The 27,647-nt window shown below is 39.5% G+C and overlaps 1 protein-coding gene across 2 annotated transcripts; it reads right to left on the reverse strand.

The window, feature by feature from the left end:
• Positions 1 to 109: 109 nt before the first annotated feature.
• Positions 110 to 26,939, reverse strand: acp1 (acid phosphatase 1). Of its 2 annotated transcripts, none has more exons than XM_067445742.1 (6): positions 26,855 to 26,939; positions 25,642 to 25,715; positions 24,363 to 24,476; positions 18,543 to 18,604; positions 12,811 to 12,916; positions 110 to 467 (listed from the first exon to the last, which is right to left on the reverse strand). In XM_067445742.1, the coding sequence occupies exons 1-6, from the start codon at positions 26,895 to 26,897 to the stop codon at positions 390 to 392; spliced, it is 477 nt and encodes a 158-aa protein (XP_067301843.1). In that variant the 5' UTR covers positions 26,898 to 26,939; the 3' UTR covers positions 110 to 389. The 2 variants fall into 2 exon arrangements, with proteins under 2 accessions (XP_067301843.1, XP_067301842.1); XM_067445741.1 differs by lacking the exon at positions 24,363 to 24,476 and adding an exon at positions 24,191 to 24,304 and having other exon boundaries at positions 26,855 to 26,937.
• Between the last annotated feature and the right edge of the window lie 708 nt (positions 26,940 to 27,647).

Consider the following 27,647-nt stretch of genomic DNA (forward strand, 5'->3'; position numbering starts at 1 on the left):
CTTTCCCAAAGCACTGACACAACCAGCATCATGTTCATCGGTCATAGAAAATGTACTAGAATTTTGCTAAAAAAGTTAGTCTAAGAGGAGGACAAATCATTTCAGAGAGTAATTTCAGCATTTTTAGCTGGTTTATTTTGGTGAATTGACTCTCTTTAGAGAGCATGATCAACAAAAGCAGTTTACCACTGCTCAAACAAGCATATGACATTGTAACTTATTTCACAATTAAGACAAAGTGCTTCTCTATTCGTTGCAATCATTTGGTTGGTGTGTTTTGCTTACGAAGACACTTAAAGAATGTTTCAATCCGACATTTATCTGTGAGTATCTCATGATGAAGCGTCGCAGGTTTCATGAGATGGTAGCTCTGTGCGTGTGTGTGTGTGTTATGAGTGCTGCTCCAGGAAGGCTTTGCAACACCTCACACACTGTTCATACACCGTCTCAAAGTCTTTATCACTCCCCTGCAAGCAAAAAAAAAAAAAAACAGAACCCATTAGACACCAGATCAAAAGACAGCACAGAGGAAATGTCTTAATTGCTTATAAGCATATTTAGCACTAATTTAAAATTGTTTTTCTCCTCTAGAATGCATATGTGCATTATGACCGAACAGAATACTTTTTTTTGTTGCTCAATTTGGGCTTAAACGCAATACCTATGAACTACTGTTGTCAGATTGTATTAATATTAGCAAACATTGAGATGCATTATAACAACCAGCATTGACCAATAGAATGATTCAGTCACTTTAAATGCTAAAAATGTATTTAGGCATCACAACATTATAATGTATGTACAATATATATCTATTAGTGCTGGGCAACTGATTAATCCATCCAAAACAAAAGTTTGTTTTTACATAATGTGTGTGTATGGTGTATAATTATTATGTATATATAAATAAATACACACATATGCATGTATATATTTAAGAAAAGTTTTGTATTTATATATAAGAAGTTCTATTTGCTGCCATAGACTGCAATATGGAGGGGAAAAAATAATATGGAGAACAAAAAAATATATAGTAAAGGTTTTGCATTGTATTTTAGTATTTATATGCCGTTTTGGTATTTCTATTTTCGTTGTATTCTTTTTTTTATTTGCTTATATCCTTTTTATTACATTTAGCTTGTCAATTTAGTACTTATTTCAACTTATTTCAGTTAGTTGCCAAAGCAACATTTCTAATTTCCGTTCAAGTTTTTCATTTAATATTTATATTTATTGGTTTTAGGGCCAGATTTACAAACAGCTTAAACCGTTAAAAAAACTACTGTCAGGATTTACTGAAGAGTTGCAGTGGAAAAATGAGTTCTGAAAAAGCGTGGACGGTTATTTTTGTGGCTGAACTTATTGCGTATGCATTTGTAGGAGTTTCCCTTTCAGAAGCCAAATTTATGGGAGGAGAGCATTTAAATGAATCATGCAAGGTCATCTGCGCTAGTCAGCAAGACACTAATTTGCGCTGATCTTGGTAGATCGCGTTGGTCATTATGGAAATGATCCGGCTGCGTCTGAGTTGTTTAATTTGCGTGTCGTCAGTCACGGGCTGAACTTTGCACTCCCATCGGCACTTTTATGGGATTGCGCTCTCACACTAATTCGCCCCGTATAGTAAATCTGGCCCTAAGACAGTTAACAAAAAACAACACTTTCGCACAATTGGTTTCTTCTATTAGCTCAGATTGAGAAGTTCAAAAGCCAAAATAGCTGTGGATCTCGTCTGTGAACAGACACAATACCAGCCCTATCCCAAGACACTGCACTCAAAGAACCACAATTTCTCTCAAACTTCAATTTTGGGAGAGTGAGCATCCCCTTAAGAATCCCCCTGCCCGCAAATAGTTGACTAAATGTTAACCAATGAGGAGAAGCTTAGTCACCAAAATTGTAATTAGTCGCAGAACAAAGAAAACCGACAGATTGTTAACACAGCTGGCCTATGTGGTATGTCAAGCAGGAAATCTAAACGTTCACCTATCATTCATCGACCTCAAACATGGCTTATCTTTTGAAATATTTAAGCAGTATTCTGACGTTAGGCACTTAACATGATCGCTCTCTCTCAAAGGTTAACCTAGATAAATGTGCACTATTATTAGACGCATATCCAAGGGTTTGTGTAAAGTGTGGAATCCCTGAAACCATTTTCCAATGCCGCTCCAAACCCCACGTATATTTAATATCATAAACGACTAATAGCTTAGATGAGCGACTACTAGTCGACCACAAAAAATATTTAGTTGGCAGCAGCGCTAAGCATTTGGCTAGCTAATTGGATCGCACTGCAATCACAGTCCAGGCAAAGGCAGAAAGGCCTACCCACTAGGACAGGGCTTCTCAACCTGGCCTGGGACCTCCTTCCACCACACATTTCGGATGTCACCCTTATCTGACACACCCGATTCAACTAATCAGCTCATTAGTAGAGACTGCAAAATTGTATTGGGTGTTACTAATGAGGGAGACATGGGGGGTCCCCAGGACCGGTCTGAGAAGCACTTGCTCTAGGGCAGCGCAATCGTTTTAGCATCGATATAGTTCATAGCAGATCCGTGATCCATGCAGGCCCCCAGATCAGAATGCATGTAATTCGCAGATTAGTTGCAAAGTTTAACCTTTTATAGAGTGTACGTTTATCATTTGCATGTGCTAAGTCCTGCCAGTTTAAACATCAAGCACAAGAAGACTGAAACTCACACGCTGCTTTCTGTCCGCGCACCTTTTTAAGCTTGAACAGACACATGTATGCAAAAAGTCTCTGCGAGTATCCTCGTAAATACAGTTGTGTTGCGAACAATTGAGAAAGAAAGCGGATGCATATTACTTTGGATCTGCACATTTGCCTTAAAGTGACAGCACCCTAATATACTGTCAGCTGTTTATGTCACCAATTTTAGTCAAACAACAAGAGAGAAAATCACTTTTGTAGCTTTAACAAAGATACATTGTATCAATTAATTAATAATATAAAATATATTTAATCTATAGTGGTGGTTGCAGTGCTATTTTACATTTGATTATGTCTGTACCTGAATGTATCGGTAGTTAGATTTACCTTAAAAACAAAGCACTTTCATTTCTATCTTTGTTCTACTGTATTTATTTATGCTTGCAATTTGTTATTTTCTATGCAGATGCACTCCCCAACAAAATCACCCCAATCATCATAGAATGATTAATTCTTTACAAATAGAGCTATTAAGATCTAGTCAAATAGGTTTCATATCGCAAAACAAAATACCAGTCAGTTTTTTTTTTCCAGCCAGCTGGTGGTCTGCCATGAAGAAATACTAGAGGAAACGTACAACTTTACACCTTTCAGCATGCCAAGGATAATCTTCAACAACCTTAGCATGGCTGTGAACCACATGTTCTGGAAGCGCTCAACCTAATGAAACATTTTCACAACGTGTCCTTAATCCGCCCTTAGACATCTTCTCACCTAAAAGCGAGTTTGCTGACCTTCACAGATGTGTCTTGGAGATCTGGTGGTGTGAGCGGGATGACCTGGCAGTGTCTGGAGGGGGAATGCTAATGATCTCAGTTGGAGTGGCCCATCGGGGACTTTCCAATTTCTATTTCTCAACATACTCAACCGTTCCCTCCCTAGCATCTCTCATAATCGACGTTGCTCCCTTCCAAACATCAGTTTTGTGGTTTTATCTGTTGGCTTATCAACTTTTCTGTCATAATTGGGTGTTTATGACACTTTGTGACACTAATCGTCTTGGTTTAAAATACAAAATAATACTCTTACATTGGCTTTATTTTAGCAAACAGACATTGAGCATGCATAAAGATTCATCCAGAGTTGTTAGCCTTATTGTTAAAGCTGCTGTCGGTAACTTTTTTGAATTCAAAATTTACAAAAATTGTATAATGAGAATGTACAGCATGAATCCATTTTTCAAACTGTGTTTTTGTCTTACCCTGAATCATTATGGTACACTTATAATAAGTATTTATATTGGAACTATTTCAGGCCAGACTGGTAGGTACTGATGCGGAGGAGCACAGTCCCTGCGTAATCCGCCATAGACATAAACAGAGAGAAGTAGCTCCGGCTGCAATGTTCTTCCGCAAGATGCATGCAGTTGTTTATTAATCACTAGAGTGCAAAAAGTTACGGACTGCAGCTCTAAAGGGATAGATCGCCCAAAACAAGTTACAATGCCATTATTTACTCACGTAAAAGCACCATAACAGTGGTCGATCCAACTTTTGATCTACATACCAAGTCTTATGCTACTATATAATAACTTTGTGAGGAACAGTCCAAATTTAGATCAATATTCAGTGAAAATCTTGAGGGAGCAGCAGGGTCTGATTCATAAACAAGCCGATCATTTGAGTCAAATTTTTAAAGTTAAAACTGTTCCAAATCAACTGTTCACGAATCGGACTGATTTGGTTCCCCAGTTAGTGTATCAATTTGAAATCCTCAAAACAAAACACTGTAGCTGCTGACCAAGAGCGACCTGTTCTTAAGAAAAAATTCTCTTTTTCTAATTCACAGAAGAAATACAGGCTTTTAATGACATGAGGACAGAATGTTCATTTTTTAGTTAACTATTCCTTAAAAGCTGTCCTCACCCACAGGACATTAATATCCAGTGTGTGTTGACAGTTTGCAGAAACACAGATATCCACTGAGGAATCCTCATTCTCAAACCAGTCTGAGGCCAGGACCACACAATGCATCCAATTCCTATTTTTTCTGAAAAAGACCTAGACAGAGGACATGATTTATTGGCTAATTTATTGGCTAAGTACATGTTTAAGTTTTTTATCCAAGCACACCACAACCAAATAGGCTGCTTGCAGCATTCCCAAAACATTTTCTCTACACGATCAACAAACCACAACACACACTCACCAATAAACTCTCCTGTAGTAATCTTAATGGTGAAATGTGTATAATTTAAAAATACGATTAATTCAAAATCCTTAAAGGGATCCCATGGTGTTGAGACTTGTATGGCTTAATATAACATAAATGATGTCTCTTACTGAATTATGTAGTAGAAAACCCATGAAAGATCTACGTTATTTAAAAAATCGATTTTATATTTGGACCATGGGCGGCGCCATTTTGTTTGCGTTCTAGGTTGATGACGTAGAGTGGTTGAACTCCTCAATCAGCTGGCGTTACCGTAGCTATTTTTACCACAACGCAACTCGAAAATTGTTTCAGAGTTAAACAAAACAAATGAATTGCTTTGTAATTGTACTTAAAACACACTCAAACATACATGTGCACACAAACTCACCTACACAAGTCACAAACAGATCGGCGGGCGCGCACACACACACCTGACTGCTCTGTCTCAATCCCATGCATCATCACCAAAACATCCTGCCTCTCTTCCTCACGTTACTTTATCCCATCGTCCTACCTAGATATTTCCCTCTGCTGGTCACATTAGGCATTATAGTTAATCTACTATCAACAGTCTATCTAGGGAACAGGATGTGTTGAACAGGATATCAACACAGGGAATAGATTGAGGGTTATGTATGCGCGCGCAGTGCGTGCGTGTGTGTGTGTGTGTGTGTGTTCGCGCCGATCTGTTGGGGTGTGTGTGTGTTCGCGCCGATCTGTTGGGGTGTGTGTGTGTTCGCGCCGATCTGTTGGGGTGTGTGTGTGTGTGTTCGCGCCGATCTGTTGGGGTGTGTGTGAGTCTGTGTGAGAGAGAGAGTTTGTGTGCACATGTATGTTTGAGTGCGTGAAGTCGGACAGCTGTTTGTAAATCGGCTTTACTCGTTATTGCGGTGGAACGTGAGACTGAATGACTGCACTCGAACATGTCCACTATGGTGTCGGACAACACTACAAATGGCCGTCCCTTCAAATAATGCCCTATTTAAGGGTATAGGGTCGATTTCAGATTCAGCCCCTGTCGTGGAGACTGAGCAGCCCAACATCTCGATTGAGACAGAGCCTGTCGTGTGCGCGCCCGCCGATCTGTTTGTGACTTGTAGGTGAGTTTGTGTGCATATGTATGTTTGAGTGTGTTTTAAGTATAATTACAAAGGAATTCATTGGTTTTGTTTAACTCTGAAACAATTTTCGAGTTGCGTTGTGGTAAAAATAGCTACGGGTAATGCCAGCTGATTGAGGAGTTCAACCACTCTACGTCATCAACCTAGAACGCAAACAAAATGGCACCGCCCATGGTCCAAATATAAAATCGATTTTTAAAATAACGTAGATCTTTCATGGGTTTTCTACTACATAATTCAGTAAGAGACATTATTTATGTTATATTAAGCCATACAAGTCTCAACACCAGGGGATCCCTTTAATGCATTAAAGCAAATAACGTAGTGAAGCATGTGAAAATGCCTCATTAATGTGATTAAAGGGTTAGTTCACCCCCCCCAAAAATGATCTCATTAAAAACTCACCCTCATGTCGTTCGACACCCATAAGAAATTAAGATATTTTTGTTTTAATCCGATGGCTCGGATGTGACTTTGGCGATCCGAATCATGAATCGATACACTGATTTATAATGCTTCGAAGCTTCGGATTCATGAATCAGCTTCGGGAAGCTGCGTTTTGAAATCTGCCATCACTATACAAGTTGTTATTTCGGGGGGGTTTTGAGCACAAAAACTATTATTGTCGCTTCATACAATTGTAGAACCACTGTAGTGAGATGGACTTTGTAACAACGTCTTTAGTGCCTTTATGGGTCTTGAGTGAAGAAATGACATTGGTGTCAATGGAGGACATTCTGAGCCATCGAATTTCAACAAAAATATCTTCCATTTGTGTTCCAAAGATGAATGGAGGTCTTACGGGTGTCGAACGACATGAGGGTAAGTAATTAATGACAGAATTTTTGGGTGAACTAACCCTTTAATGTCACACACTTAGATAATTTTTGAAGTCTGGAGTTTATCAGACTGAGCTAATGTAAAGAAAACCAGGCTGATCACATCAGAGATGGCAGAGAGAAGCTATTGCAGCCATTTTTGTGTTTTTTGCTTTAAAACACGATCTGTGTGAAATACAGACGGAATAGAATGTCAAACCATCCTATGGCCGGATTATATGCATGTTGATGTGTTTAGGAATTCTGAATGGATCTGTGTACTGCAGTAGGCATATGCAGTAGGGTCAAAGTGGCTGGTTTAGAAATTTTTTGGGCATCTCCATGTTGTCCTGTTCAGTGTTGCAACTTGATTAAAATGTAAAAAACATCTTTGCTTTTGCACTGTACACATGCTATACACTGTGAATTCTTAAACGTTTTTTTCCTGTAATCTTTATTTTCAGGGGAGCTTTGGTGTACATAAATATTTAAATTATGTGGACTCCTTATATCATTTAGTTATCATGGGGTCATTTTGGAGTCTCCAAATGCCCCTTTTTTGAAAAGAAACCTAAATTTACCTTGAAAAAGCTTCTTTTTTTTGAGAATCGCCTTTCAATCTGATTGTTTACTTTGCTGGATATAGCAAATTATGACAGAATTAAGACTTTAATTAAGATAAATGGCGTATGGCTAATTTCACGATTAGTGTGTAATTAATTGCGATTAAAAATGCATCTATTTAAATAATTATCAATAATAATGACATTGTGAAATACACAGAAATAAATAGTCCCATCCACCAACTCACAGCGTTAGTTGAGCCAATGCTGTCTGTTGATGTCGGACTGGTCAGGATGCACAAACAGAGTGTTAAGTATTGCAATAATTAACAGGAAAACAGACTCAAGCAAACAGCTAGCTTCAACTCTTTCACATGTGTGTTTATTCTTTCTCTCCTTCACTCTCTTACCAACATCCATTCCAATGTATCGTGGACTACATCGCCCTCTACAGGTTAAGCCGTAACTCAATACACAACATATTTCCCCTCTTGTTTAATAAGCTTACCAGGTAAAGTAAAATAAATACGCTGTCTCTTAAATCCCTTAGAACTGGGCTGTAATATAATGCAACTTAAACCTTTTTTTTTTTTTCCGTTGTAACAATTTAACCGTACAACATGCAATCTTATGTTGATCAACAGAAATGCTAAACTTAAACCAAATTAGACAAACAAAGTCACAAGCAAAACAGCATTCAAATTATTACTATTATTTATATAACTTCAGTCTCATTCCCTCTTAGTTTCCCCCCCAAAGGCCATGAGAAGGGATTACTGTACGTAATCATTAAGCCATGCAGGTTTTTTTCTGACCCTGGCAGGCATCCGCGCATCGCCGGAAAATTGTGCCGGTCCCGGCTCAGGTACTGGAACATCCGGCATTTGTGCAGGTCCCAGCACAGGTACCGGAACAGGACTGTCAATAACATCTTTTACCTTGTCAGGAACCAGTGAGAGATGAGTAGCGTTCCAAGTGCGTCCATCTTCCAGCACATACGCATTTGCACCAGCTCTCCGTACCACCCTGGCAGGTCTATGGAACTTTGACAGACCTTTCTTGACATGGAAGGGTTTTCGAACTCTTACTAAACTTCCTTCTTTGATCTTTGGTACTTGTGCACCTCTTCTCACATCCGTGTAAATTTTTGATGCATTTTGTTTAGAGATGACACGATTGCGCAGCTGTTTCTCTGTCAGCAGAGTGGATTTCCTTGCCGGACCGATGTTCACCTTCGTGCGCATTTTCCTGTTGAACATAAGTTCATATGGTGACACTCCAGTTGTACTGTGTGGAGTTGCACGGTATGAGAGTAAGAAGGCCTGTATGAATGCTTTCCACGATTTCCTCTCCTGTTCAGCAGTAAGAAGTGTTTCTTTGAGAACGCGGTTCCAGCGTTCAATGGCTCCGTTTGCTTGTGGGTAATACAAAGACACTTTCCTGTGTGTAATATCTCTCACTGCCAGAAATTCTGTGAACTCGCTCGAGGTAAACTGTGTCCCGTTGTCACTAATGAGTTCTGTGGGGTTACCAAAGCGTGCAAACACAGCAGCCAGGAAGGTAGTGACAGCCGTGGTTGTGATTGAATGTGTAAAAGCCACCTCCGGCCACTTTGTATAATAATCAATCAGAGTCACTGCATAGCGGCAGTCCCAGTTTGCTGACTCAAACGGTCCGACGATGTCAATTCCTACTTTCTGCCATGGACCGTCTGGCAGTGAAACTGGCTGAAGTGGGGCAGCATGCGTCTTAGCGCTTTTATCATTCATCTGGCAGGTTACACATGCACTAATGTTGTCCTGCACCAGCATGTCCATGCCGGGCCACCAGTATAAGTCACGCAGCCTCTGCTTGGTGCGCACAACACCCTGGTGAGTTTCATGTGCCAGGTCCATCAACTGTTTTCTCAGGGCTACAGGCACTAGCCGTCGGTGAGGGCCCCTGTATATTGTCACATCTTGAACTGAGAGTTCATCTCTTGTAGCAAAATAGGGTTTGAGCACTGCAGGTAGAGACTTTGCTGTTTTAGGCCACCCCTTTTTTATCTGTGCCCTGATGGCAGTAAGCTCTGGGCATGTTTCACATGCCACAGCAAAGTCCTTCACTGAGAGAGCTTTCAGTTCTGTGTCCAGCAAAGCTACAAGTTCGGGCTCAGTCACTGGCTCCGCATTCTCTTCTGATGGTAGAGGCAGACGGGAGAGACAGTCAGCAGCATAGTTTTGTGCTCCTGCACGATACACTACGTCGTACGTGAAGCAAAGAAGTCTGGCTGACCACCGGGCAATACGCATTCCCGCGCGCCCAAGTCCTTTTGTGTGTAGCAGTGTGGTCAGCGCCTGGTGGTCTGTACGCAATGTGAATCTTGTCCCCCATAAGAATGTCCTCCACTTTTCCACAGCCCACACACAGGCTAACGCCTCCTTTTCTACAATGGAGTATTTCCGTTCCGCAGGAGTAAGGGAGCGTGAGGCAAAAGCAACTGTGCGCTCCGTGTTATCAGAGTGCATTTGTGTCAGTATGGCACCCAGGCCATAATCCGAAGCATCTGTAGACACAATTGTAGGAAGGGCGGGGTCAAAGACGGATAGCGCTGAACTGGTTACAATGCGAGTCTTGACCATGTCAAAGCTTGACTGTGCTGCTGCCGTCCACTGAAATGTGTTGTCACGCAGGCAGTCTCGCATGGGCTCCACCAGAGATGCGAAATTTTGCACAAATTTTGCATACCATGCTGTGAGCCCCAAGAATGAACGCAGTGTAGTGGCGTCGCTAGGCGCTGGAGCATCTGTAATAGCCTTGAGGTGGTCTTTGTCTGGCAGCAAACCCTGGGCTGAGATGGTGTGTCCAAGGAACCGTAGGCTGGTCTGGTTGAAGTGGCATTTTTCATTGTTGAGCTGGAGGCCAGCTTCCTTTAGTGCAGCCAGCACCATCTGCAGGTTACGATCATGCTCTTCCTTTCCTGTGCCATAGACGATGACGTCATCCAGATAGTTCTGGACCCCCTTGAGATCTTTCAGCACTAGAGACATCATTTTGGAGAACGCACTTGGGGCTGAACACAGTCCGTATGGAACCCGACGAAACCTGAACAGCCCTTTGTGCGTTATGAATGCCGTCATATCTCTGCTTTCCTCTGCCAGTAACACCTGATGGTAAGCATTTGCTAAATCAATGGTGGAAAACACAGTAGCTCCACGCATTTCAGAGAAGAGATCCTCCATATGGGGAAGTGGGTGACTGTCCATCACTACCGCCTTGTTTGGTTCACGTAAGTCCACACACATTCTCACTGCACCATTCTTTTTTCGGGTGACAACGATGGGTGATACCCATGGAGATGCGTCAATCCTCTCTATCACATCCATTTCTAACAGTTTCTCCAATTCAGCAGAGACAGCTTGTTTAACTGACAGAGGGAGTCTCCGCAGCTTTTGTTGAACCGGCTGGACGTCTTTCCTGACTTTTACACAGTGAATGAAGCCTTTAGCAAGACCTAGCTTCTCCCCAGTCACAGATGCCGCTTTGATCTCTCTGGTCTCTATCACTGAACCCGCAGGTGAGAGTACGCTGTTGTTGTCAATAGAAAGTCTCAGCGCTCTGAATAAGTCCATTCCCAGCAGGGCCGTGCCTGTCTTCACAACGTACAGTGTAGCTGGTACTGTAATGGTCGCATACTGCACTGTAGTTAACATGCAACCTAGCACTGGAACGTCAGCTTTGGTGTAAGTCACTAACCTTTTTTCTGGCTCAGCAAGCGACACATCACTGAAGTGCGTTCTGTAGAGGTGCTCCGGAATGATTGACACCGCCGATCCCGTATCCACCACTAACTCCACAGTACGGGAAGTTGCTTTTCCCTTTATGGTTACTGTGCATGTGAGTTTGTCGTCTTGTTGTCCATTTTCTATCATTCGCACCGTATTCATTTCTAAAATAACCACCTCTCCTACTTTGGCTGTGTTTTGTTTGGACTTACATACCCGAGCAAAGTGCCCGACCTTATTGCAGTTTCGGCATGTCACTTTCCTTGCAGGGCAGTCTTGGGCATTTGCCAAGTGAGCTGCTGACCCACATCTAAACAGCTTTGATCCTGTTTCAGAGCTGCTGCCGGCTCTGCGGAGTAACTGCTCTTTGCTCTGGTTCTGAATGGACGTTTCGGTCTCGCCTTCACCACGTGCACTGGAGCATGCGACTCCGACGCTAGAGTCTGAGCATATCCAATTGCTGCTTCCACTTGACACGCCAACTTTACTGCTTTATCCAGTGTGAGGTCTGCCTCAGTTTGTACTAACAGTCTCTCACGTATTTTTGCACAGCTAGCATGCTCAATAAGTTGGTCCCGTATCATTTCATCTGTATTACCATCAAACCCACACGTAGTAGCTAACTCGCGTAGCGCTCCCACATACTCTGCTACAGTCTCATGTGGCCTCTGTACTCTTTGCCTGAACTTGTGTCGTTCCACCACGACATTTATTGCTGGACTGAAATGTACACGCAGTGCAGCCACTGCCGAATCATATGTTGTACCTACGTTCGTGAGTGTATAGAATATACGCTGGCCTTCGGTGCCCAAGCAGTGTAGGAGGATTGCACGCTTCCTCGTATCGGGCCAGTCATCTCCCTCTGCGTGAATAGCGAGGAGGTAATTCCCGAACATTTTCATCCACATATCGAACGGGATAGTGGGTTGTCCACTGCATGGCAGAAATAATGCAGGGAGAGGCACACCGGCAGTCGCCATCCTCGTCGCCAATTTTGTTAAGTATTGCAATAATTAACAGGAAAACAGACTCGAGCAAACAGCTAGCTTCAACTCTTTCACATGTGTGTTTATTCTTTCTCTCCTTCACTCTCTTACCAACATCCATTCCAATGTATCGTGGACTACATCGCCCTCTACAGGTTAAGCCGTAACTCAATACACAACACAGAGCAATGTTTCGATAGCGCCACAGTGTTTTTTGGAAAATAAATTTTTCCTACAGTGGACTTACTTCTGAGCATTTCAATATCCAAATAAGCAATATAAAAATTGTGAAATTATGACGCACCATGAATCATACAAGAATCCTCCTTCCAAACAATGATCACATTTGAAGATAAATGTTATAAGGAAGAGATGGTTGTGGGAAACATCGCAATAATCTAACATCGCTAGGTTGATCCGAAACAGTTCCCACACTAGTAAACAGCGGGAGCCGGACTCAGCTGGAATAGCGATTGTGGGATGAACCGTAAGACATCATATAAACTCACCATATGTTATTAGACTATAGGATCTCTGTCATGTGCCGCAATGACTGGAACTTTCATAAATTAATTTTATTTGGGGCCATTTGCTTTGAGTATTTGGCAATAAATGACCAGGGTTTAGGACTGATTCTGCTGTGTGCATGTGTGTATATACTTACATAGTACGGATCTTGGATAATAAGCTGTTTTTCAGGATCATAGGAGCCGAGCAGCTCAATCTTGGCTTTGCTGTTTTTTATGCTGCTTGCCTTCTTGTTCAAATCTCTGTAAGAAAACCATACATACAGCTTAGATCCTGTGCAGCCAGTGGACTGGTGCATAATCATATCAATGGTGCAATTCCTTAAGTTCTTTCAGCCTAATTCAGAAATATGATTTAAGCACCAATAAAAGTTGACAGGATCTGTCTGTTCTTTCTGCAACAGTCTCCCAGGACCAAGACATTGCAACACATACACAAACAAACAGATTTAAAAAAAGAACCACACAAAATAAAATAAAATAATTAATAATCATAACGCACATAACGCCTGGGCACTGATAGCTGATGTGGTTAATCATAAATGACGAGACTATTAAAAACAAACAAGAACCATTAGGGATGTGCAAAACTACATATCTTCAAACTAGTTTGTGGGTTGTTTGAAACAGGGTTTTTGGAGGGAAATAGTATTATATTGATAAAATATATTTAAAAAGTGCACCAATGTACCAAATTTGACATTACGGTTTGATTTTTGGAGGATATCATGAGTTTAAAATCACATTTTAACACTTTAATATTATATATATAAAAAAAGGTTATTCAGTAAGGAGGTATTAAATTCATATTTAAGACATTTATAATGTTACAAAAGATATTTTGATATTTAAAATAAATGCTCTGATTTTGAACTTTCTATTCAAAGAATCACAATCGTTTTCAACTGATCAAAATAAAATATAAAATCTGCATATCAAATTCCAAAGGCTCATGTGACACTAAAGATGGTAATAATGCTGAAAAGTCAGCTTTGCATTACAATAATTAATTACATTTAATAATATATTCAAATAGAAAAGTGTCATTTTAAATGGTAATATTTCACAACATTAATGTTTTTATTCAGCATTTAAAAAAAAAAAAAGCTGAGCATAAGAGACTTCTTACCAACCCCTAACTTTTGAACGGTAGTCTGATGCCATTTCATGCATTCTGACTTATTTTCACTGTTGAAGAGTTGGTTTCTTATGCTAAACATGGCCAATTTTTTTTTAACTAGTTGGACGTATGACCAGCCCCTTCAATATAAGGGACACCTATTCATGACACTGAAATGCTTCTCATAAAAGTGTATAGTTCACCTGAGGTTCATCATGAGTTACTGGACAGACCCATTGATAGGTTTTTTCTATTTAGCCAGCCCTATAATCTGGAGATTCTCTTGCATTCAAATGGTGGACTAGCCTGACAAGCCAGACCCACATCAAGATGTTTGGTATGGAAACTCACCATTGCCAAGGCTCAATCTGAGTGGTGGGATAAACGGTTATCTTTCAAACTCCCTCTGCACACAACTGGATAGCGCTACAACCAACCAGAGCAACGTGAAGCGGAGCTCATTGATAGATTAAACATTCGCCGTATCCAGTCGGCAAAACTCAGAACAAATCTTCCCTTTTTAAGAATGACTTCAGTGCCGTTCTTTGTTCTTTTCTCAGAGAAAAGCTCGAAAGACCACCGTTCGCCAGCTTCTGTGTTTACTAGTAGCATGCAAGCGCAACTCGGCCGTCATTATGGTAAGCCCTGCCCACCGACTCTATACACGATGTGATTGGCCCGACCAGAGTTTGGTTTTTACAGCTCAAAAGTGTATTGAGAGTTGCTAGACGAACGACACTAGCGGCAGATTAGATTTGCTGCCGCTAGGGTGCTTTTAGATTTCTAGGCTAACGGTGGACATGAGCTTGACATGTTTTTTTTTTTTTTTAAACTAGCAAGTTTATAACGCTTGTTTTCGAGACTCCGTCAATATGGCAACAAAGCCGCTAAAGCGGCTTCAAATCAAATAAGCTTCTGTACTAATTGTGAAACTGATTTATTTATATTTGCTATTAACATTCTCCACACTGCAAAAACCTTGTGTGTTTATTGAACTATGTGTGGATGCAGTTTGTTTTTTCGAAGCAGCAAGAGAGTTGTGCAAGTGTTTGTTTTTTTGTTCCCGGTCATGAGTTGAAACCACAGGCGGTAAGTAAAACTGCATCAAATGTCTGTGTTTTGTTGGCAATCGGCATGTAAGTGCATACAATGTTAACAACATGAACGTATAGTGAATCGAATGTTATCCAGGGATAATGCCATGATGTATTGTGTGCGCGCGCTTGTGACTCTTTAGCTCCGCCCACTGCACACCTCCACAAGTTTGGCTCTTTGGAGATATGAAGGATTCAATACTACTCTATAGGTAGGTTGGCAGAAAATGTGTTTTATGCACCCTTTAAAGGAAGGCCTGGATAATTAGACAGTGATTGGATGAGTTTCTTAAAAGACATTCACATAAGATGCTATTTAACAGTCTTGCATTTAACATCAACTTGACAAAGCATAACAAAATGCATGAATCTTAAAGAACGTATACATACATACATACATAAAAAAATAAATAAAATAAAAAAACACCTGACACACTCTGCACACACTTTGTGCCAGGTTTCAGCATCTTGACCAAGCGTCTCATTAACTCTCCAGTTCAGGGATCATCCCTTCCAGGTTTGAACTCATGACCTTTAGGATTACCAGCTCAGACCTTTAACCATTAGGGCATACCACCCATTCACATAATGTTGAAATATAGCAGGAAAAATACAACAATTGATGACCTCACATGCATATTTTCAGTCTTGATTAACCCAAGACAGATAATCATCGCTAAAGCATGAGTGTGAGATGTATCGTGTCAGTCTGTCGTGCAGAGCAACAGAGAAAAGGCTGAGACCTAGAACCACAGAGAAAAGACAAGGAATCTAAAGAACTCAGTAATCTTCTTAATAAGCACTAGACCTAGCAGAACATGTGATTCTGACAATACCCAGCCCCAGACTAAAAAAAAAACTCCTTCCTTCTTTACTTCATTATACCCTCAGACTGCTGACAGGTCCTGATATAATTCATTCACTAAATGTTGCTCGACATCAATCATCCTCATGTCAGAAAGAAAAGCTAAGGGGTAAGGTGTGAGTCCGAGGCTATTGATATTGCGAAATATTACTAAAATGTAAAATAACATTGTACAATGTTTTCTATTTAATTATATAATTAAAATGCTATTTATTTCTGTGATAAAAAGCTGAATTTTCAGCATCATTACTCCAGTCTTCAGTGTCACATGATCCTTCAGAAATCATTGTAATATGCTCAAAATGTCTCATTGTTGAAAACAGTTGTGCCATTTTGAAAATTGTTTAAAAAAGTAAATTCAAAAGAGATTTTGAAATATAAATCTTTTGTAGCAACTTAAAAGTAGAAAAAACACAGTGTCAATATAAATGGGTCTTTTGAGCCTTTTGACCACTTCCAGAAGTGGCCGAAAACACATTCGTCACGATTGCTTTCGTAATGTTAACAATCAGCCGAATGTATTTGAACAGCCGCAAAAGACCATCTGCTCTCCGCCTACTGACCTAATGCGTAAACATTATGGGAAGTGCGTTAGCCAGACGGGATTTAAGCTTTGTCGGCTGAAGACCAACGTTTGTTTTGCAAACGTAAAACGTACAGAGAATAACACACTCAAGGTGTTTGGCTGGTCTTGCGGCTATCAGAGCAGAAACTAACGCAGCCGTGCATGTTTTACGCTGTCTCCGGATGCGTTCATATGTAAATTGCATGATCTTATTTTCTCCATTAGATCAAAAGCATGCAAAGATAAGCATGTTTGATAATATATAGACCAGGGATGCGCGGGTCAATGTATGAATAACCCGCACCCGACCGGAAAATATTGTACCCGACCCGAATTTTTTAAAAGTAGTATGCTCATCGTAGCGTCAATTTATTAATTTATTTTGTTACATTTTTTAACAATTAAGATGCTGCATGTGTTGTCCAGTCTAATCGAAGTGTGCATCTCTACCCCGACTTTCCCAACAAAAATCCTGCACCCTCTCAGAAAAATACATAAAACTGACATTACCGATCTACATTTTTTAAAAGTAGCCTATTATACAATGTACAATGGCATTGCTCAGTTCAACGTGTTGGCAAATCGGCAATCAGGCATTTTGTCTCGCGTCAGGAAAGGGGTTAAAAGGGCTATAAGGTGCCTTGGTGGCCTAAAACAGAAGATTAGCCTACTCATTTTTGCTTTCCTCGCGCTGTTTAGAAATAATATTGACTCAGCCATCCCTGGGTTGAGACGGTTTCTTCTCACCTCCATGACAGGACCTGTGAAGTTGAATGTGTGCTCACTGGCTGCACTTATGCTGAAACGCAGAGGATCCTCCTTGCCAATGTATTTCATTGTAAATTGTGTCTAGTACTATATAAATTACAAAGGTTTAATTGGCATCTTTATTTCAAAGACCCGACTGACCGTGACCCGAATATCATTAAAAATATTTTTGGATGACTCGTAACTGCGGGTGACCGCAGGCACCTGCTCATTTTGGATCAACCCGCGAATCCCTGATATAGACCTACATAGAACTGATCGTATATAGGCCGTCCTTGGTTGGCCTGGTGAGCAGAACCCTGATCATTTACTGAAAATGTATATATACACACATATTCAGTATATGTATACAGTCAGGGCCGTCGCAAGGGGGGTGCGAGGCCCAGTGCGAAGTTGACTTGCGAGGCCCTTTCTGCAATTGATTTGCGTGCGTTCGCGGGTATTGCTAAAGTAACGTACCCAACTTTCGTACATCTGTAAAAAATTGGTTTGACCTTTTTTCAAATGCTGCAATAAAAATGTAAAATGCACAGAGTTAAACTATATATAAAATCTTGATGTGACATGCAGCATGACGCACACGCTCATAAGAATGATAAGATAGCCTATTTACGGCATAATGATAACAACAACAATAATGAAGCAATTAAAGGATTAAAAGCGATCTAAGGGAATACTAACTAGTCTAAATAAGAATGATAGAATAAGATCAAGGTCTAATTGTAGTTATTAGGTGATCAACCATTTAAAAATACTTTATTTTAAAATGTGCAAACATTCAATCTTATTCATCTAATAGTGAAAACGCAAACGTTTCTTCTTGTCACATTCATTTATGATTTACATGAATCATGATCGCATAATTTCAATTCAAAACGGCAACATTTCATAGAAAGCTGAGTGGTTTTCATCAATAGATAAGTCTATTACAGTTGGTGGCTGAACATTTCAATCTTAAAACAGTTGTGTAATAATTACAGACTTGCATCTCTCCACGAGCTCTCGTTGCATTGTGACCTATTTTTCTATGGTCTATGGTTGTGACGGTGACAGTAAGACCCGCCTTTTTGGATTTGATTGGTCATCCCTTTCTGACAGTGATTAGCGCAATCGAAAATTAATTTTAAAAAATTGCAGATTTTTTTTCATATGGCCTTGATTTTGCAGAATTGCGAGACAGCAGAAATGTTATTTATTATCGATGTTGGGTAGAAAAACTGTATTAAAAAAATAGACAACGTACATAAAATGCACGCCAGGTGCGAGGCCCTGTGCGTTCGCACACTTGGCACAGGAATTGTGACGGTACTGTACACAGTATATGCGCACACAAACACACACGCTCATAGGTAATGTTTTTTGGGTATAGAGCAAGTGTGTCATGTTTTACACAAGGCGCCAGAATCCCCAGATTAAGGGTTTTCCCACCACCAAATTCCCAATACCCCTGCACATACCTCAAGTTGCTTTCGTCCATGCAGAGAATGTGATCAAAAGTCATGAAGTCATCTTTGGTAACCTAACAAACAGAAAGACTGTGTAAGTAACGCATGTAACACTTCATTCGCATTGTCCTGCAGTGACCCACAAAGCACGGGTCAGTGGTTTCGGCCCACAGGCCCCCCACACCCCACCCACCTCTCCCTCTCCATTTCCCTCTAATTCTTCCTCTCTTTCACCAAAAGAGGCAAATCTGCAGCCAAAAAAGCATGTTCCTGGCTTGGACAAGCTCCAGGGAACATAAGCAAAGGGCCAGAGAGCGAGTAGACGTGCTGTCTTTGTCTGTTCGAACATTCGCTCCCCTCACTCAAGACATGGAGTTAAGAAACAGATCAAAGCACATCTGTGGCTGCATTTATATGTGTGCATATATTGAGCAAGAGCACATGATTCATCTGGGATGCCACTGCAGAGAGTGAGCCATAATAGCAATGCATGTTTTTAATTTACAAAAACGACAGAGCAAAAACTTGAAATCATGAACAACATATAGGTGGGGGGAGAGGGGGTCAAGGAACGCCTGTTTGGCTACATGTGTTTTCTTGTATAATTGGGGCTGTTGATTTGTGTGAGGTCAACGGGATAAAGATGTCTTTAGTGTGAGCTCAGCTCTGTACAGCCCCATATGAACCTGACCTCTAAAGGCCGAGCTAAAGCCTGCCCACATGACTGGAATATCTGACTGACGGCTGGAATATGTGGGTGGAAAGCACGCGAGTTAGGATTTTCTCTAGGTCTGACAGTAATAGGTCAGGCCATGTATATTTCATGCAAGGTGATGCAGCAGCCAACTTGTTTGGCATGTTTCCTCAAAGCTGTACGTGCCAAACAGGTGGCGATGGCCAGCAAACAAAAAACTAAATGACAAGTAGTGGAATAAAGGCCATTAGGATCAACAAATATGCTTACACGGCTAGCACTGGTGCTGAAATCAGTGACCTAGAGAAATCTGTGATTTTGCAAAGACTCTCAAAAAGCATTTTGCTCTGATGTGAACATATACACACAAACAGCAGGGTCGCCAAATCTGACAACACAGCATTAGAGGTTTTTGTCATGAAACAATTTGGATAACATTAAACCCATTGTGTGTGAAATAGAGGGGATAACAGAATTTGGGAACCTCTAACCTCTGCCTTGTTAGATTTGGTGACCCTACTGCATGTGTATGTGACCTGTAGGAATATGCTAAATCTGACCGCAGGTAATACACTCGGTCACTCAATTGATCATTCACAATAATTCAAGCTTCAATGAGAACAAACAAGGGTGTTCTGCAGTGATACAAAGAAACATTGGGTGAAGGGGTCATAGCCGTGTTTTATCGCAAATTAGTGAAGTTATCATGATCGGAATCAAGGACCAGAACCAACCGTATTAATTTTGAACAAGCAAGGTGGGAACATTTAATGAACTCAACTAGTCACAGATTTCATTAGGTAATTTTCCACTGTTGTCACACTGCTCAGCTAGTAGAGTCAATTATTTTTTCCTATCAGCCTAAAACTAAATTATTGAATTTATATTTAAGCAATAGGCTTATACGAATATGATAATATGAAATACGGAATTTCATATTGCAGACCAACTGCACATGATGTTTTTATACAACAGTTCAATAAATAAGTTAACATTGAGTAACTTACATTTAAGATACAATATTTCGAGTTACTTTGTTTTCTTCACTAGCTAAAATAATTGCAACACAGTCTCATTGAAACACAGTATTGGCATTTCTGAATGAATATGAATCAATCAATCAAATTATAAAGAGAATCACTTGTCGCCACCTACTGGCGTATCTAAGTAACAGAAAATCCTCTCCACTTAACACTTTCCCTGCAAGCGTTTAAAAAAACTGAAATGTGATAGTATTGCATTGTTACAAATCATTTGATATCTATTGATTTTGTGTACGCGTGCATCTAACTGAACATAACTTAGCACAGTCACAGGCTTGAGAATCCTTAATTTGTGGTGTTGTTGGTTCATTGCGATTTGGGATCAGACTCAAACATTTATGGGCCATGGCTCGCAAAGCCCAAGGGTATGTGTTTTCCAGACGGGCTACAAAAACGGAAGCCTGGCCTGCCGACGAGCTATCTTAAATATTAAAATAGCATTCCTTTCTTGATGTGCGTTGTTCACTCTGATATTTGAAGGAAAAATAAACGCAGAAGTTTTGAACATGCTGATTTGTCTGACTCTGCAGTGGGGCTTGTGCGTGTGTGTGTGTATCCACTTCTATCCACAGATTGGGTGGGCCAAGTAATAAAAAATAACATTCCAATCAATCTCGGGTGAATGAGAGATAAATCATTTTGTTTTTTGATAAAGATATTTTGCGAGCCCTGTGGGACGAATCATTCCAGTTGCTGTTTCCCACACGTTTTCAAAACAATTCCCACGTTTACTGACGATGAAGCTGAAGCTCATTATAATATGCAAATCTTATCCAATCCAAGCTGAAGCAGTCTTCTCTGTAGCACATCCATAACAACTGAGCATGCAGGAGAGAGCCTGAAATCCAAGGTAGAAGATAGCCTATAATTTATTCATTATGATATTTTTGAATGTAAAAACCACGCAAACTCCTAAGTTGACCTCAGACAACAGTATAATTTTTTTTTAAAGCCTGTTCATGACCCCTTTATTTAATCTATTTTTGATTTATGCATGTGCTATGAAGGATATGCTGGTGATGTACGACTATGTTTTATCAAAATACATACCGAACACTATTTGGAAGTCAATTCAAAACAACAACCCTCTGTGGAGAATTTCCAAAGGAAATATACAAGAAATATGAAAAATGGCAGACACAGAGGAAGATGGAGAAGAGGGGTCAACGTCTGTCGGAATCAATTTATAGGCAAGTAGTTAAAAGAAGAAAGATAAAATCTATGGTGTGTGCTTTTGGCTGCAAATTACGATTAGATATTTCTCACACAAGTTCCCGTCAAAACTGGTTTTATTTGTGTATCTGCAAGGTTTCTGTATGAGTGACATTGACTGAAGCTAGTGAAATTTTGATAAATGTGTCATATATATGGTACCATATAGCAATATTGTGCTGAAAGCTTCTTGCACTTGTTCTCCTCTATCTATCCACCTAATTTTAGGGTGTGTTCAGTTTGCATGGTTCATTTGGTATGGACCACAAAAAAAAAAAATGTAGTCTTGGTCTGCTTAGCATTTAGATTGGCATTTTTATCACTGAATCTAAAGGCAAAAGGATACGCTCACAACCTAATCGGTCAGCTTTTTATGAGACGAAAGTTTGGTTTGTTTATATATCATTCAAACTGCACCAGAGTTAATTTGGAAGCGGATCAAGACCCATCTTTCAGTGTCTCGGTCCACTTGTTTGTTGTGCAACAGGGTTGGGATGGCAGCATTCACACTTATTCACATTAGCCCAGAGGTGGGTAGTAACGAATTACATTTACTTCGTTACATTTACTTGAGTACATTTTTTGGGTAACTTGTACTTTTAGAGTATATTTAAAAATGGGTACTTTTACTTTTACTCAAGTACATTTCTTGTGAAAAAACTGTACTTTTACTTAGTTACATTCGGTGGCGTTCCTCCGCTACTGTCAATGGTGATAATTAATTATATATTTTAAAATAAGTTATGACTTGTTCGCAAGTCTCGCGAAACGTTGGAGAGTCTGCTTCGCGAGAGGTGGATACGCATCACCCGCATAAAATTAGCGCGCGTTTAATCAGAAGATGATGGCCGAAGCAGAGGGAGATGTGTGAGCTACGGCAGATCACCCGTACGTGGCCTCATGTTCAGCCTGTTTTCAGTCCAAGATGTCAAAAAGAACAGTTTCATAATGTAATGCATGCTGTGTGCACCAGTATGAACTGACATCTCAGCATACAATAATTCCAGCTCCAACCTGAGAGCAGTGGTAAGTGTAACAATGATGCCTATATTTGAACACTATTAATGGTAATTTGGTAACTATGGGCACTTTTCCTTTATTGTAATACTATTTCACACACTGTCCGAGTGTTTTCCTCATATGCGCTCTTGTGCAAGCATTGACAAATCATTTGAATCCTCCGAACACACGTCCACAAACAAACGTTCACATCTGCACATTTACATATCTTTTTTTTCTCATAAAACGAGCAACCTCATTGGCAAAATGTACCTGTGACAATGTTTTTGCAAACCACAAAATACGTACCAATACACACTGCAGGAATTCCAACAGAAATGAACACTATAGGCAGAAAAACTGCATTTTTTGTTAGTCTATGGTTTGTAAAACATTTTGAATTTTGCGTCACAGCTCCATGTTCTGCTTTTCTGATTCACCAGACTTGCTCGATAGCTCAGCTGATACAGATTTGTATTTGCAATGCGAAAAGCTTGAGAACGAACCCCATGAAGAACGAGTCATGATAAGAGCTCAAAGACGAGTTCTAAACACAAGCTAAAAATACATGGACACAATTTTATTTTTGTCACATTTGCTTTTGTTAACACTTTCGGGTAGGTTTAGTGTGGGTGTAGGCTACGTTAAAAACACAACGTAACAAAACATGTCAGATTCACGCAAATCTGTTCTAGAAAAAAATAAGCTTTTAGCGCCACCCAGTGGACATTTCACTTTGAAACTGTCGCAATATGTACGTATTGGTACATATTTTGTGGTTTGCATAAACGTTGCCATAGGTACTGATGGATCAGGCTAAAAACGAAACAAATTGAATAGCCTAATGTGACATCTTGCATTTATACACATATCCGGACAGACAACAGTCTGCAGTGTATACATACGTTTAAAAATGGGACTGTATTTTTAAGAATGCATATACTTATAAAAATATAAGAACAAAGTATGTTTTAAAAAGAGCTGTGGTTAGCCCAGCACACCATTAATTTACACTGTTTAACCATTAAACACACACACACACACACACACACACACACACACACACACACACATATATATATATTTAGAGGTGTGTGAAAGCTCTCTAAGTAGTCTGAAATTCAGGGTTTTTGGATCTTATCAATCAGATCGAAAGTAACTAGTAACTAAGTACTTGAGTAGTTTTTTCATCTAATACTTTTTTACTCTTACTCAAGTAACTATTACGATTGTTACTTTTACTTTTACTTGAGTAAATATTTCCGTAAGTACTTGTACTTTAACTTGAGTAAAGATTTTGGCTACTCTACCCACCTCTGCATTAGCCGCACTAACAGAGCAATCGCTCCAGGATTCGTTTTAATCGAACCAAACATGCCTTTTGTGAACACAGCCTTAATAAGTGTTCTCTTGAATGTGCAAGACTTCCAGTGTCATTCGCTTCCAGTTATACTGGCTGTACAAAAACATCCATTATGATGCTTTATTTTGCAACCTATTATTTATCTATCTATCTTGGTATTTTATCTTGTTGTCGTTCTCATTAACACTGATTCGTATTGCAAAGTTTTTCTGAACTGTTATTCCTCTAGCTATTTACATATATTGGCTAATGAACCCGCAAATCTTGCACATTCAAAGAAAACAGCTTACTTTAGCATCGCAAAATACGGTGGATAATACATACACACAAAATCCCACATCTGCAGTACCTGTCGTGCCCTGTGATCTGTTTCTATGCCATGTTTCCTGAGGCAGGCCAGACCACGGGCGTCAGGAGTGCTGCCAATATTCCAATCTGAGGTGGCACCAGAGTCTATAACCCACTGTAACACACAGAGAACACAGTTCTAGCGCTGAGTGCTAATCAGGACCCCGCCGTACCTGCCGCGCCACGTGCCTCATAGACACGCCATGTCTCTTCATGCAGGCCTGGCCACGGTGATCTGGGGGGTTTCCGATTTCATAGGTGGACGTGGCGGCACTGTCTATTCTCCACTGAAGACACACATACACACAGCATTGATGATGATGAAATTATACATACAAACATGCATAAACACACAACAGAAAAATAGCATTTACAAAGATATCATACAAAATGCATGTTATTTTTTCTTTAGTACTGCCCTGAATAAAATATTTTGTATTACAAAATGTTTACACAATCAATAAGACAAAAAAAGCTGAATGTTAAAATGACCCTGTTCAAAAGTGTATGGACCATTGATTCTTAAAGGGGTACTTCACAGCTGAGAAGATGAATGTTTGTATTAAATTGGGTCATTTATGTAGTAGAAATGTGAAATCATGGTGCCTTCTAGACTGAGAAAAGGCAGAACATGTATTTTTGGCTCATATGGATGAAAGACAACACCTCCCAGAATGCACTTACTTTACTGTCCTACGAGGTCACTCCCAGTTAATATCACTTGCCGACCGCGGCACCACCCCACCGTCATTGAATCATTGAAAAAATATCTTAAATAAAATTTTTGAAATTAATGAAATCAAAAATATGAAATTAATTTATTCATGTAAAAAAGAAATGTATGCAAAACATCCTACTCAGGACAGTACTAAATAAAAAAAAAACCATACCTTTTGTAAAATGGTCTCTTATTTAGTTTGGCATGGCATATTATTTTTATTTTGTTAAAATAATGAACATTTTCACAGATTCTTGCAACCGCATGTTACTCTATTTGTTACTGCATGTAGAATGGGATCATGTTGGCCAAGCATTCACTTCTGGATATTTCTGGCTGGAAGGCTGGAATGAATCCGAAACTGTTTCGAAAGGTTTTACCTCACATTCTTCTAGTCAAACTTGTTGAGCAGCAAAATTTAATATTTGTTCCTTGTGTAACCTCAGCAATAAAGTAAAATCTCCATTAAGAGCAAGTGTATCTGGCAAAAAACAAAAAGATCCTGATACTGATGCTCTCATCCAAAAGGGTAGATGCTCTGGAGTGCCAATGGCACTTTGTTACATACCTGCTAGGACTTCAAGACCAGCCAAATGCATTCATCCAGAAGATGATGCACTGTCCCAATCAATTCACAGAAGCATATGCAATTCTTTTTTGAGTCTTTGTAAGCTGGGGCAAAATATTAACATCTACATCAATCAATAAAAGAAGCATCACATGCAGTGACTTACCTTGTCCACCACCCCAGTGTCTGTGGCCATCTTCCTGAAAACAGCCTCAGCGATTGGGGATCTGCAAATATTCCCTGGATATTGAAGAAATGGAAGAACTGTATTGTTCAGAAGCCATCTATTACATGTGACCAATATACATAATATATCACTTTTATTTCATATAGAAAAATAAGCATTAAAATAAGTAACTTCTTGGCTTGACAAACAGCATAGGTAAAACACACTTGATCTTTATGTGAATCTTTTAAGTTATTTATTTTATCTTCTTATAAACTTATTTTTCCTCGGTTGCTTTCTACATTGTACAAATGTATATGCACTATCATTCAAACGTTTGGGGTTCATACGATTTGTTAATGTATTTAAAAGATGTATCTTTTAAAAAAGTGTTTTTTATTTAAATATATTTTGAAATGCAATTGATTCTGTTTCAGCATCAGTCTTCAGTGTCACATGATCCTCCAGAAATCATTCTAATATGCTGATTTGATGCTCAAGAAAAAAATATTGTTATTATCAATGTTGAAAACAGTTGCTGCTTAATGTTTTTGTGGAAATGCTACGTCTTTATTTTCATAAATGTAACACATTCTTGTGGGGGGTGTGTCAGTGAGAAACCAGGGGGAATACCAAAATACCTAAAGGTATTTAACAGTCAGGTTTTTCTACTTACAGTGATCGCATATGACAGCATTATAATATGAAAAGATACAATTTACAGTGGCTTCATAAATTAATTAAAAACATAAAGCAAAACAATGCTGCACAATCCTTGTTCTTCATTTTATGAAAGTAGATTTTAAGAGCCTTACTGTATTTTGTGTAATTAATTAAGAGAAAGTACTCCGACGAAAGTGACTTGAACATGACGTCGTAAACACGACTTCCTACTTCGTAAATATGAGCTTCCCAGGTGGACTTGAACGCACCATCTACTACAATATTTAACATAGATTCAAGAGACAATATAAACACTAAATGTTCATTAATGTATGAATAAATGAGATCTGCGAATGATTGCATCAGTATGCCGATACAGTTCACAATGACAGCTTTCATTCAGTGAACGAGGCCAGTGAAAGAGTGATCATTGATTGAAACAGTGATGATAGTTTGACGGTTTCCTGCAGCTGATATGTTACTTTATTATCTTTCCGTCCAAACATCACAAGTACGAGAAAGCCTGGCGATATTTTATAATCTTTCTTACCCAAGCACACGAATAACACCGACCTTCCACCGGGAGCCGCCATATTGGTCACAATAAAAGTTCCTTGTTGAGGGTTGCCCGAATTTCTGCCTGTTTCAAATTCACCTATTAAAAAAAAGGTTTGCATGTTTTTGAGTACATATATGAAAGTGGTTGAAATAAATATTTGTTATTAAAATGTATTATTAATATATTGCTAGTGTACAGTATATGACATTAATAGTGTAAAAACCTGACCCACACTAACTTTTAGTTTTATTCTCTCCCATACATCATAAAACAAGCTATGAAGTCCTCTTACAACTTCAAATAATAATAAAAAAAAATTTAACCCTATTTGTGGTAGTAAATGCAGCACAAAGGCTGCATCTCTAAAGTATCACAAAAAAGGATCCAGAGCATAGTTCTGCAAATGGTTTTTATTATGGTTTGACAGAAGGCCGAAGCTGCACAATAATGATTAAGAAATGTTTCCCTGGTGTCTTTTCAGGCTTGCATAAGCTTATTCAGTCCTGGTTCTATTATTAGTACCACTATCCCATGGAATAGTGTTTACAGATCTAGGTGGTCAGGCTGTAGGAAAGTTCTGTTTTCCAGACCATATTTAGAGCAAGTTTAGATTGAAATGTTTTTCACTCAGCTGCCCGACCTGCTTAGCTATACTTTCTCTGTTAGATTATATTATTAACAGATTATACTTCAGTGTATTGATCCTGCACACCTGATGAGTGAATTTACTACACAGCAAAATATATGTGCACGCACATCTGGCAAAGTCTACATATGCAACTCA

The sequence above is a fragment of the Pseudorasbora parva genome, chromosome 6 (assembly GCF_024679245.1).
Source record: "Pseudorasbora parva isolate DD20220531a chromosome 6, ASM2467924v1, whole genome shotgun sequence".
In the NCBI taxonomy this organism is placed as follows: domain Eukaryota; kingdom Metazoa; phylum Chordata; class Actinopteri; order Cypriniformes; family Gobionidae; genus Pseudorasbora; species Pseudorasbora parva.